Here is a 14,681-nt window from a genome sequence, read left to right as displayed (position 1 = left end):
CCTTTAGAGTCCGGCACTTCCGGCTTAGATGGTTACCGTGGAGACCGCTTCCTCTCGTGCTCCGTTCTAAACTCCCGCCATAGCAAAAGAATACGATACGAAACTGGAGCGGCAAATGCATTGAACTGATTCGGAAGTGGCCCGGAAGTTCTAATTGGTCAGGTATGTTCATATACAAATTAAATGTTTAATTTTAACTCACCACTGGAAACTCTTTTCTACTTTAGTAGCTTTAAAGTTTCTCAAAATCTGGTGTAAATTATTGCTCATAACTGCTGAGAGAACGGCCGTGTCACGTGGTGTTTGTCACTTTGCTTTGCAGACAAGGCGGGACTAAAAGGACACGGGCATTTTACAGTGACTGATATGTATATACATCAAAAGCCAAACCTTTCGTTTATTAGATTTGTTTAAAGTTCATATTTTTGTAGACTTTCCAAGATAACATAAACAGTCCTGAGATTTGAAAGCGGCTAAATAGTTTAAGATTTTCGAGCCGTCAAGCGCCCCCTTGAGAAATAACCTTTAATAGTAAATGGTGCCGCCCAATAATATTTTGTTTCTATGATAATATTTCAAGAGACGCTTGGACGCTCGTTTTGAACTGTCAGAAGTGAAAATTGTCATTTTTAAAAAAAATAAAAATAATAATAACATATTTTATTTATATAGCACCTTTCAAGAACACATTACATAATACTGACAAATAACACAAATTAATACAGCTGTACAATCAGGGGGAACAACAAAGTGAACCAAAGTCCTTAGTCTTTGAGTGAACAGACAGTCAGACATACAAGGAAATAGCTGAAATAAGTACGGATCTGATAATGAAATTAGCAATCATTTAACAAAACATACTGTGAATAAATGAGTTTAGAGTTCAGTCTTAAAGGTCTGGAGTGAGGAAACAGTAGGCAGCTTGTTCCAAAGCTCAGAAGCTGAAATGCTGATCACCCTTCCACCAACAGTTGATAGTTTGAACTTGGGTAATACAAGCAAATTCTCAGTGCTCTATCTAAAAGTACAGTCAGGAACATAAGGGTGTATTAATTCTGTAAGATATGAAGGTGCTAAACCAGGCCTTAAAAACTAGGATAAGCATTTTGAACTGTATAGGGAGTCAGTACGGTTGCTAAAGGATGGGAGATGTGAGCGGATTTTCTGTTTTAAATGTAAGGGCACAAGCAGCTGAGTTTTGAACTAGTTGCAAGCGATTAAAGGCTTTAGTGGGTAAGCCACAAAATAGAGTTACAACAGTCCAGACACAAGGTTATAAAAGCACGGATAACAGCTTCAGCATATTTGAGATTTAGCAAAGGTCGTATAAGGACAATGTTATGAAGACGAATAACAGGATTTAACAAGCTGGCTAATACAGGGTTCAAAGCATAATTTGGAATCAAATAGTACCCCCAAATTCTGTATAGTGGGTGAACTATAACTCCATCAGTATGAATGGAGAAGTCATGTTGGGAAAAGACAAGGGATTTAGGGCCTACTAACAGGATTTCTGTTTTGTCAGTATTCAGTTTTAAGAAGTTTTGAGCCATCCATACATTGAGATCTTGTAGACAGGAAGTGATGGAAGGGGGAGGAAAAATAATATTAGGCTGAAAGGTAAGATAGATTTGTGTATCATCAGCGTAACTGTGGAAAATAAGACCATGACGCTGGATGATCTGACCAAGAGGAAGCATGTAGATAAGAAATAGAAGTGGACCTAGAACGGATCCTTGAGGTACACCACAGGAAACAGTGACCGAGCGATTTCTGTGTTTATTAATGCTAATAAATTGTTGCCTGCCCAAAAGATATGAAGTTAGCCATGAAAGACAGTACCAGTGACATGATAGATAGGAGTACTGAATGGCAAACAGCATCAAAAGCTGCACTCACATCCAAGAGGAGCAGGAGGCTGAGGGCACCAGTATTTTAATGTTCTTAAATTAATAGAAAAAACAAAATATTTTTAAAGGCAGGAATTTATTTTGAGCTTCAGTGCTCTCTGTGAGATTTCTGGAGAATAAAATAACAAATCTGAAAAAACAAGTCTTCAGAATCTGTTCATATACTGAAATTTCATGTTGAAGTTCATGACTCATGAATATGATGCCATTATTTTGAGGACAGGAAGGTATTTATTGCAATATAAAATTGTACCAATATATATTTCTGGTGGGGGAAAAAAAAGTGTTTTACATTTTAAAAATAAAAAGGATGAATCTCTTGACTGTTAAGTCATGTCTTATTCTTATTTCACCCCAAAATAAAATATTTTTAATTATTTTGAATAAAGAAAATGAAACGTATTTCTAAAACATTTATTTTTTTAAGACCAGCTGTATGTTTACATCATGTTATTTATTGTACTGAATTTAATTAACAGTGACTAAATTTTAAAAATGTGTCCATGATCATTTAGTGTGTTACATTATTAAAAATGAGACTTGTAACAGTAAATGTAAACTGTAATGAGAATTGTGGGGATATGAACTTAACCGTCATTAAAAAAATGAAATACATACATTTATATACCTATGATTTTGGGGTGAAATTTGACTTTTCGTCATGAGATTTACTCAAAATGACCATTTCTCCTTGCAGCAGAGTCCTGGAAGATTGTGCAGGACAATCAGATACTTTGAGATACGTTGTATGAGGCAAATGACCAAAGCTTTATCAAGCCATGCTATCATGATCTAGAGGTAAGAAAAAACATTTCATTGCTTTCAAATCTCCACTGAGAATTATTAACTTCAATTAAAAAAAAAAAAAAATACAATGATCGCAAAACAAGTTCTGCATCTTGTTTGCATGAATCAAAACTTTCCCTTGAACAGCAGCTGATAATGCAGAGAGAGAGAAAAAAAAGAGGATGCTCATACAAACAACTTTGATTCAAGTTTTCAATCCATTTGCATTGTTTTAACATGATTTCCCAGCAGTTGGAATGAAGCACCAGCAGCCCTTTGTTTTGAAGCTCAGTCCTCATATGGGTTATGAGATCTTCTCGTAGAACAGGAGGTAGGCTTGGGAACTCTGCACTTTGGCCTCTGTAACCGGATGGACACTGCTGTCGCTGATGTGGAACCATGATCCTTTACTGGCCTCAGTGTTACCTGCTACGAGAGAATGATTGGAAATGAATAATAATCAAAATTTGATTTTCCTGCCTCCAATATTATTGCATGTTCATATAAATTCATAAAGCTCATCGAAATCTCAGACTCAACAGTGCTGATACTCACAACCAGCAGCCAACCCGTTTTCTACGTAATTGTGCGTGGAGGGTCGTGATTTAACGTAGGCTGTGTAGTGCCCGGACCTCATGGTGCCGCTGTGCTCCACTATGCCATAAAGGCTATACAGCACTTGCGTCTCGCCCTCCTTCACACCCTAAAAACACAAAAAGGGTTTGATGCACTGCTCATCTGAGAGTTTTAACCAGTTTTGAGTGAGTTTACTGAACCTAGAGCACAAGGAATGGCATGAAATTATAGCTGCATGAGTAATCGTTAAAAGATCGCAATCTCAATTCGAATACCCATGTGATCTCATTCCTAAATGACAAGGGATTTTTTTAAACCTTATTGACATAGTTGAATAGTATGTCTGTCAAACCTTGAATAGATATGAAACAGCTTCACAAACAGTCTTTTCAATCACACAGTATCATTTCTGTGTTACAATAATTCAAATTTTCACAGAAGTACTTTATAGTTTATAGTTCGGATATAAACACTGATGTCTTTGGTAGCCATTAAAATATGAAATGATGTGAATTTGTACATTTTAATGTGTTTGAAAGACAAAAGCCTTCCAAAGACAGTAATATGTGGTTAAATGACTCACTGAGTGATAATTCAAATAATAATTACTGGAGCTGATTAGATATGCAGTGTTTCAATGTTGAGAAAACACTTGTTAAAAAGTGAAATGATTTCTGTAATTCCAGTGATTAAATGCTGTATGGGTCTCAGTTTTCAGTGATCGGCTCATGAATGGCTGGTCTGTGTGCAATTCCACAAACCTGGAAGAACTTCTGAATGTATATAAGCAGTAAAGGATCAATGAATTATGAATAATTTACTGCCATTGTGAGAATAACATGTTATCACGTAATCAATAGAAAAGTAACTGTAGTCTGATTACAAGTATTTCAAAATGTAATATTATCTAATTACAAGTACTTAATTTTTGGAATCTGATTACATAAACCAGATTACATGTCATCAGTTACTACCCAGGCCAGCAGGCATTACGCCAGTGGCAACAAGTTTTGACAAAAATTTATTTGTCCTTAAATCTTTCATTCAAGAGATTTGGTCAAAAATGCTGATTCATCCAATAATGAAACAAATTAAGTCTTTATGATTGAGTCATTGAATCATTCATTCAAACTGAATAATAGGGCTGGGCGAAATATCACATGCGCTTGTCACGCGCATTTCATCAGTAAGGCCGGTTCCCTGATTACCGCTAAATCGCCATCACCTGCTTTCAAATGGAGCAGCATTTAATAGACAGAGCCGTAGTTCACTGACAAGCCACGCAATATCGCGTTCATTATCGAAGGCGATTCATCTGCGATAATGAACGCGATATTGCGTAGCTTGTCTGTCCCCGTATCCGCTTACATATATTTATATATAATCTATTTTTAATCTCTATAATAAAAATGTATAATTCAGATTTTGATCTCCATATCCATTTACATATATTATATATATCTTCCAAGGGGTTTTTTCCCTCCTAGGACTTTTTTCCCAGTGTTAGCACGCTGGGTTTTTCTCCTAGGGGGTTTTTTCCACCCCTGGGAGTCAGCCGACATTGGCTTAATGTAGCACCATCTTGTATATGTTACATATTACCACGCTTGTTTGTACAGCTTATTTTTAACCACTTCCCTTTTTTCTGTGCTTCTAATATGTAAAGCTGCTTTGAAACAATTACCAATTGTAAAAGCGCTATATAAATAAATTTGACTTGACTTGACTTGACTTGACTTGAACTACGGCTCTGTCTATTAAATGCCGCTCCATTTGAAAGCAGGTGATGGTGATTTATCGGTAATCAGGGAACCGGCTTTACTGACGAAATGCGTGACAATCGCATGCGATATATCGCCCAGCCCTACTGAATAATAATAATAAAAAATAAAAAAAAAGCAAGCAATATATTCAAATTAAATATTTTTTAAATAGACTGCAGCAGTTCATATTTTGTTAGAACCTCTAGTAAATGTGTAGTCACAAAACTCACAGTTCGGATCATATCACTGTTATTAAGTCACAGATCGGATCATTTTTCAGATCAGCACAAACAAAAAAGCGGGGGGGGGGGGGGGACTTTGCATTTATTACTTAGCCCACTTTAACTACTTCGCAGAAACGAATAGCCTAAGTAATACATTATTAAAAGGCACATGAACAGATGGAAAAAGAACAAATAGTGTACACTGTACTATACACACCGATAACAGCGTGGTGTGCGAAAGCCTACCAAATTAAATCCTCTTTTGCCTCTTCTAGCGCTGAATGGTTTTTTTATCTATTTATTATGTAAACTAGCAATACAAAACACGTGCAAATGATAACCTTTCACTGTATTGCGGGTAAACTTGCAATTCATCCGCGAATCACATGCTTGCCGAACCATGGGGCTTGGTCCATATGGATCACGGATCAACAACGATCCATTTAACCACTAGTAAATTGTTATTTTATTTAGTTGTCTATTCAGAATCTTGGAAGAATTGTGATCTCTATTTGAAACAAAAAAAAATCATGATTCTCGATTCATCCACAATCGTGCCACTCTACGTGAAAACAAATGATCATTCACTCACCTTGCAGTTTAAAGAGCAGAAAGGAGCAAGATCTAGGATCTGAGGAAACTGCACATGTCTGTTCACCTTACAAACACTGTATCCAACCTACAAGCAAATAAATGACAAAATAAGGGTGTAAATGCAGATTTCTTTGAGTTTATCAGTGTGGTGAGATCTGAGACAGGGGGAACAAGGTGTTTTACCTGCTGGAATCTCTTCAGGTGGAGCGTGAGCACTGCTGGAGGATGAGAGATCAACATCTGCTTCAGTGCTTCTCTGTAAACAGCTTTCTTACCACCTAAATCATGACAAAATCAGTTTAGAAACACTGCTGTCAAAATTGAGGTTTATGACAAACATTAAGTTTTAGACAATTTTAAATGACATTTTAATGTATTTTAAATATAGCAAATGAGATGTTAGAAAATAGCTGAAACATTTATACTGCAGAATATTTTCTAAACGGCCACTAAAAAATAAAAAACAGTACCACAGTATTTTCTATTTAATAGGCAAGGGGTTTTTGAGTTGATGAAAAGCTAATAAAATGAAAGTAACACTAAAATTAATAAATGGGGCTTCACAATTAATTGAGATAAAACTAAATGTGATATATCTTATCAAATCTAAGTGTGTGTGTTATATTTTGTCTGACAAAGAAAAAGAAAAAGAAAAAGTCTGTTAATATAGTAAATAATGTAAAAGGTGAACAATATTTTCTGAATGTGCACTAAAAAAACAAAAACAGTACAACAGTATTTTCTATTTGCTAGGCAAGGGGTTTTTGAGTTGATGAAAAGCTACAAAAAAAGAAAAGTCAGTTAATATAGTAAATAATGTAAAAGGTGAGCACAGTACCGTCTGAGGCTTTAGACTGGCGTTTTGTACAGGTAACACACATCAGCCTGTTGTTCTCTGTGAGATGTTCCACCTCAGTGAACTGGTAAAGACAGGACTCCACCGAACACTCCTGCTTCACTGGCGACTCCCTGGTGGTCAGTGCGTGAAAAGCAAGCTCAGGGTCCTGATTCACCACAGTGTATTCTTTAGCATCAGCTGAGTCATCATCTCCATTCTCCATCTCACATTTAGGAGCTGTCTTTAGTGACATAGTATTCAGTTCTTCTACTAATAGATCCTCTTCAGCACCATCCTCCTCCTCAATTTCATTCAAATCTTCCACTTTGTCTCCCTCCATAGACACATCTTCAGAGGTCTGGTCTTCGGATAAGGCAGTGAAACGGTTCTTGCCAGCAGTAGCATGTTCTTGCTCGGGTTCCTCATCATCTTCATCCTCATCCTCATTTTGTGAGTGTGTGGGAGGTTTCTCAAGGATCAAATGCTCCTGGCTGTTTTTATCTGGTTCCACATCAGCACTGCCGTTTACTGACACACTCTGATCAGAGCCGTCTGCTGGATCGGTGCTGCTAGCTGTGCTCTGATTGGTCAGAGCATCCAGATTGACTTTACCACCCAGTTTCTGCTGCCGTCTCTGATTCTACGGATACAAAAGCCAAAAAATATGCGCATTGCACATTGTCTGGCTTCTACTTGATATTGTGAAAAAAAAAAGTGTTTTTTTTAAGTTACTGGAACATGATATGTAGAAAACATGCAAGGAGATATCAGTCATAAAAACTAGAGGGCGCAGACTGAAAACTTTAAAACTAAAATTAGAAATGTTCCAATAAACTGAAACAAGTTTAAGTTGAAGCTCTAAAATTAATAACTGATCAGTTATCAATATCAATAAAAAAACTGAATAAAGGTGAATTAAACCAAAATAACATTATTAAAAATAAATAAAATGACAAAATGTCTAAAAAAAAAAAAAAAAAAAAATGAACCAACAAAAAATATAAAAATAAAAGCTAATTGAAAATATTAATAAAAGTGTAATAAAATTAAAATACTACTAATATACACATAAAGAGTAATTGTCTAAAAAAAATAAAAAAATAAAAGCTAATTGAAAATATTAATAAAAATAAAATATTAGTAATATACACATAAAAAGAGTAATTGTCTATTATCCACTGCCTAGGCTGTTTGAAAAACAAAAAGGGAGCTAAAGCATCTATTAATCTACCAAAGAAATTATTAATAATTAATATCAATATATTCACAATTAAATCCCGTCTCTTTTATATATATATATATATATATATATATATATATATATATATATATATATGAAATTAAATTAACATTTATTTTACATAATATTTACAATATCAACCAAAGCCATTAACAAACGCCTACATTTGGCGATTAAACAGCCTGGTCAATACACATAACATAGATGTAATAAACTTTATTGACCATCTGAACCAGTGTGTGTCTTTACCTTGGCTTGTTTCTTGGCCTGTTTCTTGGCTTTCTTCTGCTGGTACTTGCTTCCTGTTCCTGTAGACATGTCTTCATTCCCATTGGCCAGAGATGTTGTGCTGTCTCGATCTCCATCATCACTGACGCTGCTGCGATACTGAGGGGTTTTCTTCTGATTCTTCTTCCTGTAGGCCTGGAGGAGACACACAAATCAGTTCACTTCCCCAGAACATGCTCACACTTTACAACAGCAACTATGCACATTTTTCCAGAAGGAAGAGCCAAAGTGTTTGAGGGATAAAGCAGCTACATGAATCTTACCTCATCAGCTACTGGAAGAGAAAGATCCAGAAACATCTCTGTCACCAAAGACACAGTTCTGCACTCTTTACACATCACTGTGCTGCTCATCTCTCCACCAAACACTCGGTCCACAAAGTTCTTAGGTGCACCGTTTTTCTCATAATCTGGTGAAAAAAGATTTGAGAGAAAGTCAAAGTTATTAATTTAATATTACTCATGTTATGATTAAAAAGTTAGGGGTTTAACCATGCCTTATTCATTACATAATAATTAGTGCTGTCAAAATTAACACTCATGCAATTAACTTTTTCAGTTCAACACGTTAAAATTATGTAACGCAACTAACACAGTATCTGTTTTTTCCGTCATTCTTTAGCTAGCGTTACATTATATGATCACGCTATCATTCATTCAAGTGCAATAAGACGCAAAAATAACTTAAATCTGTACTGGCACGCTGTCTGTAACCCCTTATTTACACTGTACGCATCTGCGGCGCGTTACGGCTGCAACGCAATGCTTGTGTTTACACCAGCCACGCCACATTTCAGAAGCGTCCCAGAAGCGGCTCACCACACCGCTTCGCTAAAGATAGGCTAAAGATAGGCGACGAGCCTATTTTTGACAGATGCCGTGTCCAAGCCGCGTTGCTTAAATACAAAATAATGTCAAAACAATTACCCTGTGAAGACTCCTGCTCATATTTCATATCACTAGGAGGCCAGAAATTGAGGACAAGAGATTCGAAGTTGAAGAACTTTTTGTCCTTGTCGTCCATAACTGGACTTTTAAGTGCTGTAGCCTACATTAACTTCATCTGTAGGCTACAGCAAAATAAAGTATGGCATACGTCGGAGAGGCACATCTTGAGGTCTCGCGAATCCAGCCGCTTCGCTTCTGAAATGCTTCTGGTCTGAGTTGACACCACATAGAGGACGGAACAAAATCTTGTGGGAGCCGTAACGCACCACAGTGTAAACAAGGTGTGAATCTCCTGTCTGACAGACACACATGACTCGTGCACACAGAAAGCCTCTTCAGACAGAGCGCTGTCCGCATTCAGTTTTCTTTCGAGCTTGAACGTACAGAAACACACAAAAGTATACCAAAATGCCGGCTTTGTAGAGTATCCTCATAAGCACAGTCTTAAATAAGTTAAATAAAGTCTTAAATGATCGTAAAGAGTTATGAGAACATTGGATGTGTCAGATCCACGTCATGTGCTTCAGGTCTTAAAGTGACAGCACCCTAATAAACCTGCTGCTGTCTGTCATTAATGTTAATTAAAGTTAATTAAACAAAAGACAAAGAAAATCACTCACTTAAAAAAAAAAAAAAAAAAAAATCAACTGACAGCACTAATTATAATATATTATTTGTTGTTCTGATAATCTAATAATGACTTGTACCTTTAAGAACCTTCTTCGTCTGCTCAGCCTCTAAGCTTTTGCCAGAGTTTTTCAAAGCATCCAGAATTCCAGAATTCACTCTCTAAAAAATACAGGAAATAAACAAACAGGACTTGGTTAAACTAAAATGTCTCAAACATCCCTTAATCAAATGAAATGGGAAAGGAAAACAAGCAGCTATGTGCTGTTAGAGGTCCATACCTTCACTTCTTCTGCCCTCATGCCATCCAGAAGGTACCGGAGCAGCTCCTGACTGTCCTGCTGCTGAAAGCCTTTAAAGCGTGGAGCTCTGTGAACAACAGATAGTAAGAAGTCTTTTATTCTCACTAAGGGGTGGCTGCACCAGCTGTGCGTAAGTTGCATCATAGCCTAGCATAGCCCTTGACGTAAAGAGGCACTAACTTGTTTTTAACTGTAAAACTTAGTTGAAGCATAACTCTACGTATAAACTAAATATTTCCAGAAGCCTCAGATCAGGAGTAATGGTTGGAATAAAATAGCAGACTGACTGAACTGCATCAATGAGAGAGAGAACATTATGTGAATAAATTACTTTGTTAGCGGTTCTTCAACACGAACACGTCCTAAACAGTGAGCCTCTGTGTACATCGGCCCGTATTGTTCATGTCAAAATAAAATCAGTCATAATAAATAAACGCATTTTCTTATGTTTTATGGTATCAGCATTAATTTATTGATCTTTATTATTTCTCAAATAGTTTCTGAATGTTATTAAAGGTGTTATAGAGGATGTTTTGTTTTATACATTTTTGCAATATTACTTGAAACTGTCTTTACTAACTGATAAAAGACTATTTATTAGGTGCACTGAAAGGAATAATTATCAATATACATCATCTGTACACGAGGTAGGGCCTTAAAAACATCAGCCAATCGTTTGTGTGATCATCGCATAAACGATTGGCCGTCTGGCTTGTCAATCACTGCCATTACGTTCCTTGTGAGAGACGTGCACGCTCCAGTAACTTTCCACAGGCGCCGCATGCAATGTTTTTGTCAGGAATAACAAGTTACAACTGCAGATTATGAGTTACCTGCGGTGAGTCCGACATAATGAATCCACTAACACGACACAAGTGAATGCCGGTGGTAAACACTCGTGTTCCAATACTCGTGCACGAGTTTTGGGAGGCGTTCCCTCGAAATGAGCTGTGAAGGAGGGGGGTTGTTCTTACGCATGCGCTCATTTCAAAAACTCACTAACAGTCTTTGGTTTCTCAGTCGTCGAAAACATCCTCTATAACACCTTTAACATATAAAACACCTATTATGATATTCATGATTAAGTAGCATAAGTTAGAATGAAGGAAAAACTGAAATTCACAGCATTTAAACAACTTTTGCTCATGTATTTGAAGGCTGGTATTGGATCATTGAGGGTAAACGTCACATTATGCGACTACACATTACTTCATGGAGAGCTTACGACCTACTAGCTATGGCCTGCCTTAAGAACAAATGGTGCAACAGAACAGAGTTAGTTACAAACTATCTAGTAGTTACTAAGCCTCTAGTGTGGACTTTACATTTCAATTTAACTAAGAACTTACGAATGGCTGGTGCAACCCTACACTAGGCTGCATTTATTTAAACAAAAATACAGTAAAAAACACTAATATTGTGAAATATTATTACAGTTTAATTTTTATTTTAATACATTTTAAAATGTAATTTATTCTTGTGATCAAAGCTGAATTTTCAGCATCATTACTCCAGTCTTCAGTGTCACATGATCCTTCAGAAATCATTCTAATGTGATGAATCGCTGCTCAAACATTTCTGATTATTATCAATGTTGAAAACATTTGTGCTGCTTAATATTTTTTTGTGAAAACTGGGATTGTCTGATGAATAGAAAGTTCAAAAGGATAGCATTTATTTGAAATAGAAATATTTTGTAACAATGCAAAACTCATTACTGCCACTTCATACCAATTTAATGTTTAATAAAAAAGATTAAAACCTTTAAAAAAAAAAAAAACATCCCTTTGAACTATAGTGTAAATCAAAATGGTCTTAATTATTTTTTAGTATTTTCAATAGTATTTATAATAATTATTTATAACTTTTTGTCATTTTATTAATTGTAAAAGTGAAGAGAGAGGCAGATGGGATTGAAACGTGATGCAGGGCAAATCAGAGTCTCTTATGATCATCATGACCAAACTAGCAAACAAGAAACTAAACATATATGCAATAGAAGTTCTTTTCACATGTAGATGTAAAATAAATCAGGGTTACACTTTATTTTAAGGTCATATACTTACATTGCACTTACATAAGTACTGAGTAATATTAATTTACTAAATGTACTTATCATAGAGTTACTGTTAGGGTTAGGTTTAGGGTTAGTTACTTGTAATTATGCATAATTTACTGTTATTACTATAGTAAGTAATGTGTAACTACCTCACCTTAAAATAAAGTGTTACCTAAATCAGTATAACAGAGCTTTCCTCTTATTATATGAGGCTGCTGTGCTTGGAACATTTTTATGTGGATTCTTACTTTTTACACACTTGTGTGAAGAGTTCTTTAGGGGTCACAACACCTTTCTTGGTCTCCTGGATTTCATTCAGTAACTGACACATAGCCAGTGTGAGTGATCCGGGCCTTTCCAGCTGGATCTGAAGAGATTCCTGAAAACATAATGTGAAAATGTCCTGTTAGATGAAGATTCATGCATAAACTGAGACAGAGAAGAGCATAATAAGGCTCAGCATTAGTACCAGCTCAGATGACAGTGCAGGTGTGATGGTGAAGCAGCTCTTCTCATCCAAAATCTGGTTCATCAGTTCTCGCAAATACTGCGTCTGAGATAAATTCTGAGAGGGAGACGAGAGCAAGAGAGTTTTCAGAGCTTGTTTACATGCAGCAATATGTAGCATCTCAAACTCTGACTCTGTACCTGCACGACCGCATTGAAGAAACACGTGTTGCCCAGATTACTGAGACCCCTGACGCACACAACACCAGAGCTTCCTGCCGCTGCTGCTTTCTGTCTTTTGGGACTGTCATCATGCTTGGAGTTGCTCTTCTGGTTCTCCTTGTTCTCTTTCTCTTCGTCCAGTGTTTGCTCAGCAGGAATCTCTTCCTTCTTACATTCTGCAGAGTATGCAGGCAAATTTATGCTTTTTTTTAAAAAAATTTTTATTGAAACTAGTGCCTTTAATAATCTAATTTCAAAATAACCCAAAATATAGGTGTCTAAATATATTGATAATATCACTAAAAAAGCATTTCAAAAGATATAGATGCCAGCTTTTCTTCCCTACATTAAGACAAATAAATATTTTAAAACAAGGGCCTTCAACGATTACAGTTAACAGTGAAAACATGCTTTAAAAAGAAAAAATTTAAGTCCTCCGGGTTTCGTGTTCCGGCGCTCGGCATCGCAGTTTGATACACGCTCCGAAACCAGTGATTCAAAACAAAAGATTCATAAAACTTTCAAAGCTTTATGAAGCAGTGTTTTGAAATCGCCCATCACTAGATTATTGTTGAATAAAGTTGTTATTTATTTATCTTTTTTTTTTTTGCCGCACAAAAAGCATTCTCGTTGCTTCATAACATTAAAGGTGCTCTAAGTGATGTCACGCGTTTTTAGGCCAAAACATTTTTTGTCACATACAGCAAACATCTCCTCACTATCCGCTAGCTGCCTGTCCCCTGAACACACTGTAAAAAAACGCGGTCTCTGTAGTCGCCACAAGCTCTGAAAACGGCAATAAAAACAAACTGGTGCAGTCTGGACCACGAATCATAATAAACATGCTCCAGCCAATAACCGACAAGAATGATTTTAAATGCGCGTTCATGACTGTTTCAGGAAGCACGGAGGGGAGGGGGAGGAGGAGGAGGAGGAGGAGGGAGGGTCTAGCTAGCCTCTGTTTTGTTTGACAACACTTCGAACGTCAACAGGAAGTTACTCCACCCAGGATCGCTTAGAGCACCTTTAAGGTTGAACCACTGTAGTCACATGAACTGTTTTAAATATGTCTTTAGTAGCTTTCTGGGTGTTTGAAACTGTTAATTACCTTGCTGGCAATGGACATCTCACTGAGCCATCGGATTTCATCAAAAATATCTTAATTTGTGTTCTGGAAGATGAACGAAGGTCTTACGGGTGTGGAACGACATGAGGGTGAGTAATTAATGACAGAATTTTCATTTTTGGGTGAACTAACCCTTTAAGGAGAAAATTCCCAGCAATGACTAATGAATTTGCACATGTATTTTTTTTTCTAAAAGCATATTAAAATACAACATAGACACATAAAGATCATTAAAAACTTGATTTTCACACAGGGGGTCTTTAAGTTAATAAAAAAATTGTAGTTAAGAAGCTAAATGTTCAACTAAATGTTTCATTGTCCCTTCCTAATTGAAATGTAAAATGAAAATGTAAAGTAGAAATACATGACTTTATACAACAATTATATTTATGGTTTATATTATATTAACATAGCTCAAAAAGTTGCCCCATGTATCATCACTTTAAGGCCTGGTTTCATAGACTAAGCTTAGATTAAGCCAGGATTAAAGGGTTAGTTCACCCAAAAATGAAAATTCTGTCATTAATATTACTCACCCTCATGCCGTTCCACACCTGTAAGACCTTCGTTAATCTTCGGAACACAAATTAAGATATTTTAGTTGAAATCCGATGAATGTCAGAAATGACATTTCCTCTCTCAAGATCCATGAATGTACTAAAAACATATTTAAGTCAGTTCATGTGAGTACAGTCATTCAATATTAATATTATAAAGCGACAAGAATATTTG

General features: G+C 36.2%; 2 protein-coding genes and 1 long non-coding RNA gene across 15 annotated transcripts in view; 1 reads left to right on the top strand and 2 right to left on the bottom strand.

Annotated features, from left to right (window-relative positions):
* ccdc150 (coiled-coil domain containing 150) overlaps positions 1 to 341 on the bottom strand; it is a 37,148-nt gene extending 36,807 nt beyond the window's left edge. For 6 of the 9 annotated variants that reach the window (XM_048160046.1, XM_048160038.1, XM_048160039.1 and 3 more), the window contains exon 1: positions 2 to 156. In XM_048160046.1, the coding sequence (XP_048016003.1) occupies positions 2 to 121 (120 nt within the window). In that variant the 5' untranslated portion in view covers positions 122 to 156. Of the gene's footprint in view, position 1; positions 157 to 202 lie in introns of those variants that run through there. The other 3 variants (XM_048160042.1, XM_048160040.1, XM_048160041.1) reach the window with 2 other exon arrangements.
* Positions 45 to 7,170, top strand: LOC125248320. Of its 2 annotated transcripts, none has more exons than XR_007180291.1 (3): positions 45 to 162; positions 2,608 to 2,708; positions 7,034 to 7,170. It is a non-coding gene; the product is annotated as an uncharacterized LOC125248320 (long non-coding RNA). The 2 variants fall into 2 exon arrangements; XR_007180290.1 differs by lacking the exon at positions 7,034 to 7,170 and adding an exon at positions 2,946 to 3,085.
* Positions 1,970 to 14,681, bottom strand: part of usp16 (ubiquitin specific peptidase 16) — a 33,367-nt gene continuing 20,655 nt past the window's right edge. For 3 of the 4 annotated variants that reach the window (XM_048160051.1, XM_048160049.1, XM_048160050.1), the window contains exons 6-17: positions 12,803 to 12,999; positions 12,624 to 12,719; positions 12,403 to 12,533; positions 10,075 to 10,162; positions 9,874 to 9,955; positions 8,483 to 8,628; positions 8,181 to 8,354; positions 6,692 to 7,331; positions 6,037 to 6,131; positions 5,852 to 5,938; positions 3,252 to 3,399; positions 1,970 to 3,125 (exon numbers count right to left, since the gene is read on the bottom strand). In XM_048160051.1, the coding sequence (XP_048016008.1) occupies positions 3,001 to 3,125; positions 3,252 to 3,399; positions 5,852 to 5,938; positions 6,037 to 6,131; positions 6,692 to 7,331; positions 8,181 to 8,354; positions 8,483 to 8,628; positions 9,874 to 9,955; positions 10,075 to 10,162; positions 12,403 to 12,533; positions 12,624 to 12,719; positions 12,803 to 12,999 (2,009 nt within the window). In that variant the 3' untranslated portion in view covers positions 1,970 to 3,000. The remainder of the gene's footprint in view (positions 3,126 to 3,251; positions 3,400 to 5,851; positions 5,939 to 6,036; positions 6,132 to 6,691; positions 7,332 to 8,180; positions 8,355 to 8,482; positions 8,629 to 9,873; positions 9,956 to 10,074; positions 10,163 to 12,402; positions 12,534 to 12,623; positions 12,720 to 12,802; positions 13,000 to 14,681) is intronic. The other variant, XM_048160052.1, reaches the window with a different exon arrangement.

This window comes from Megalobrama amblycephala, linkage group LG16, assembly GCF_018812025.1.
Source record: "Megalobrama amblycephala isolate DHTTF-2021 linkage group LG16, ASM1881202v1, whole genome shotgun sequence".
Classification (NCBI taxonomy): domain Eukaryota; kingdom Metazoa; phylum Chordata; class Actinopteri; order Cypriniformes; family Xenocyprididae; genus Megalobrama; species Megalobrama amblycephala.
Note: the sequence above shows the minus strand (reverse complement) of the source record. Positions and strands in the feature narration are given on the sequence as shown.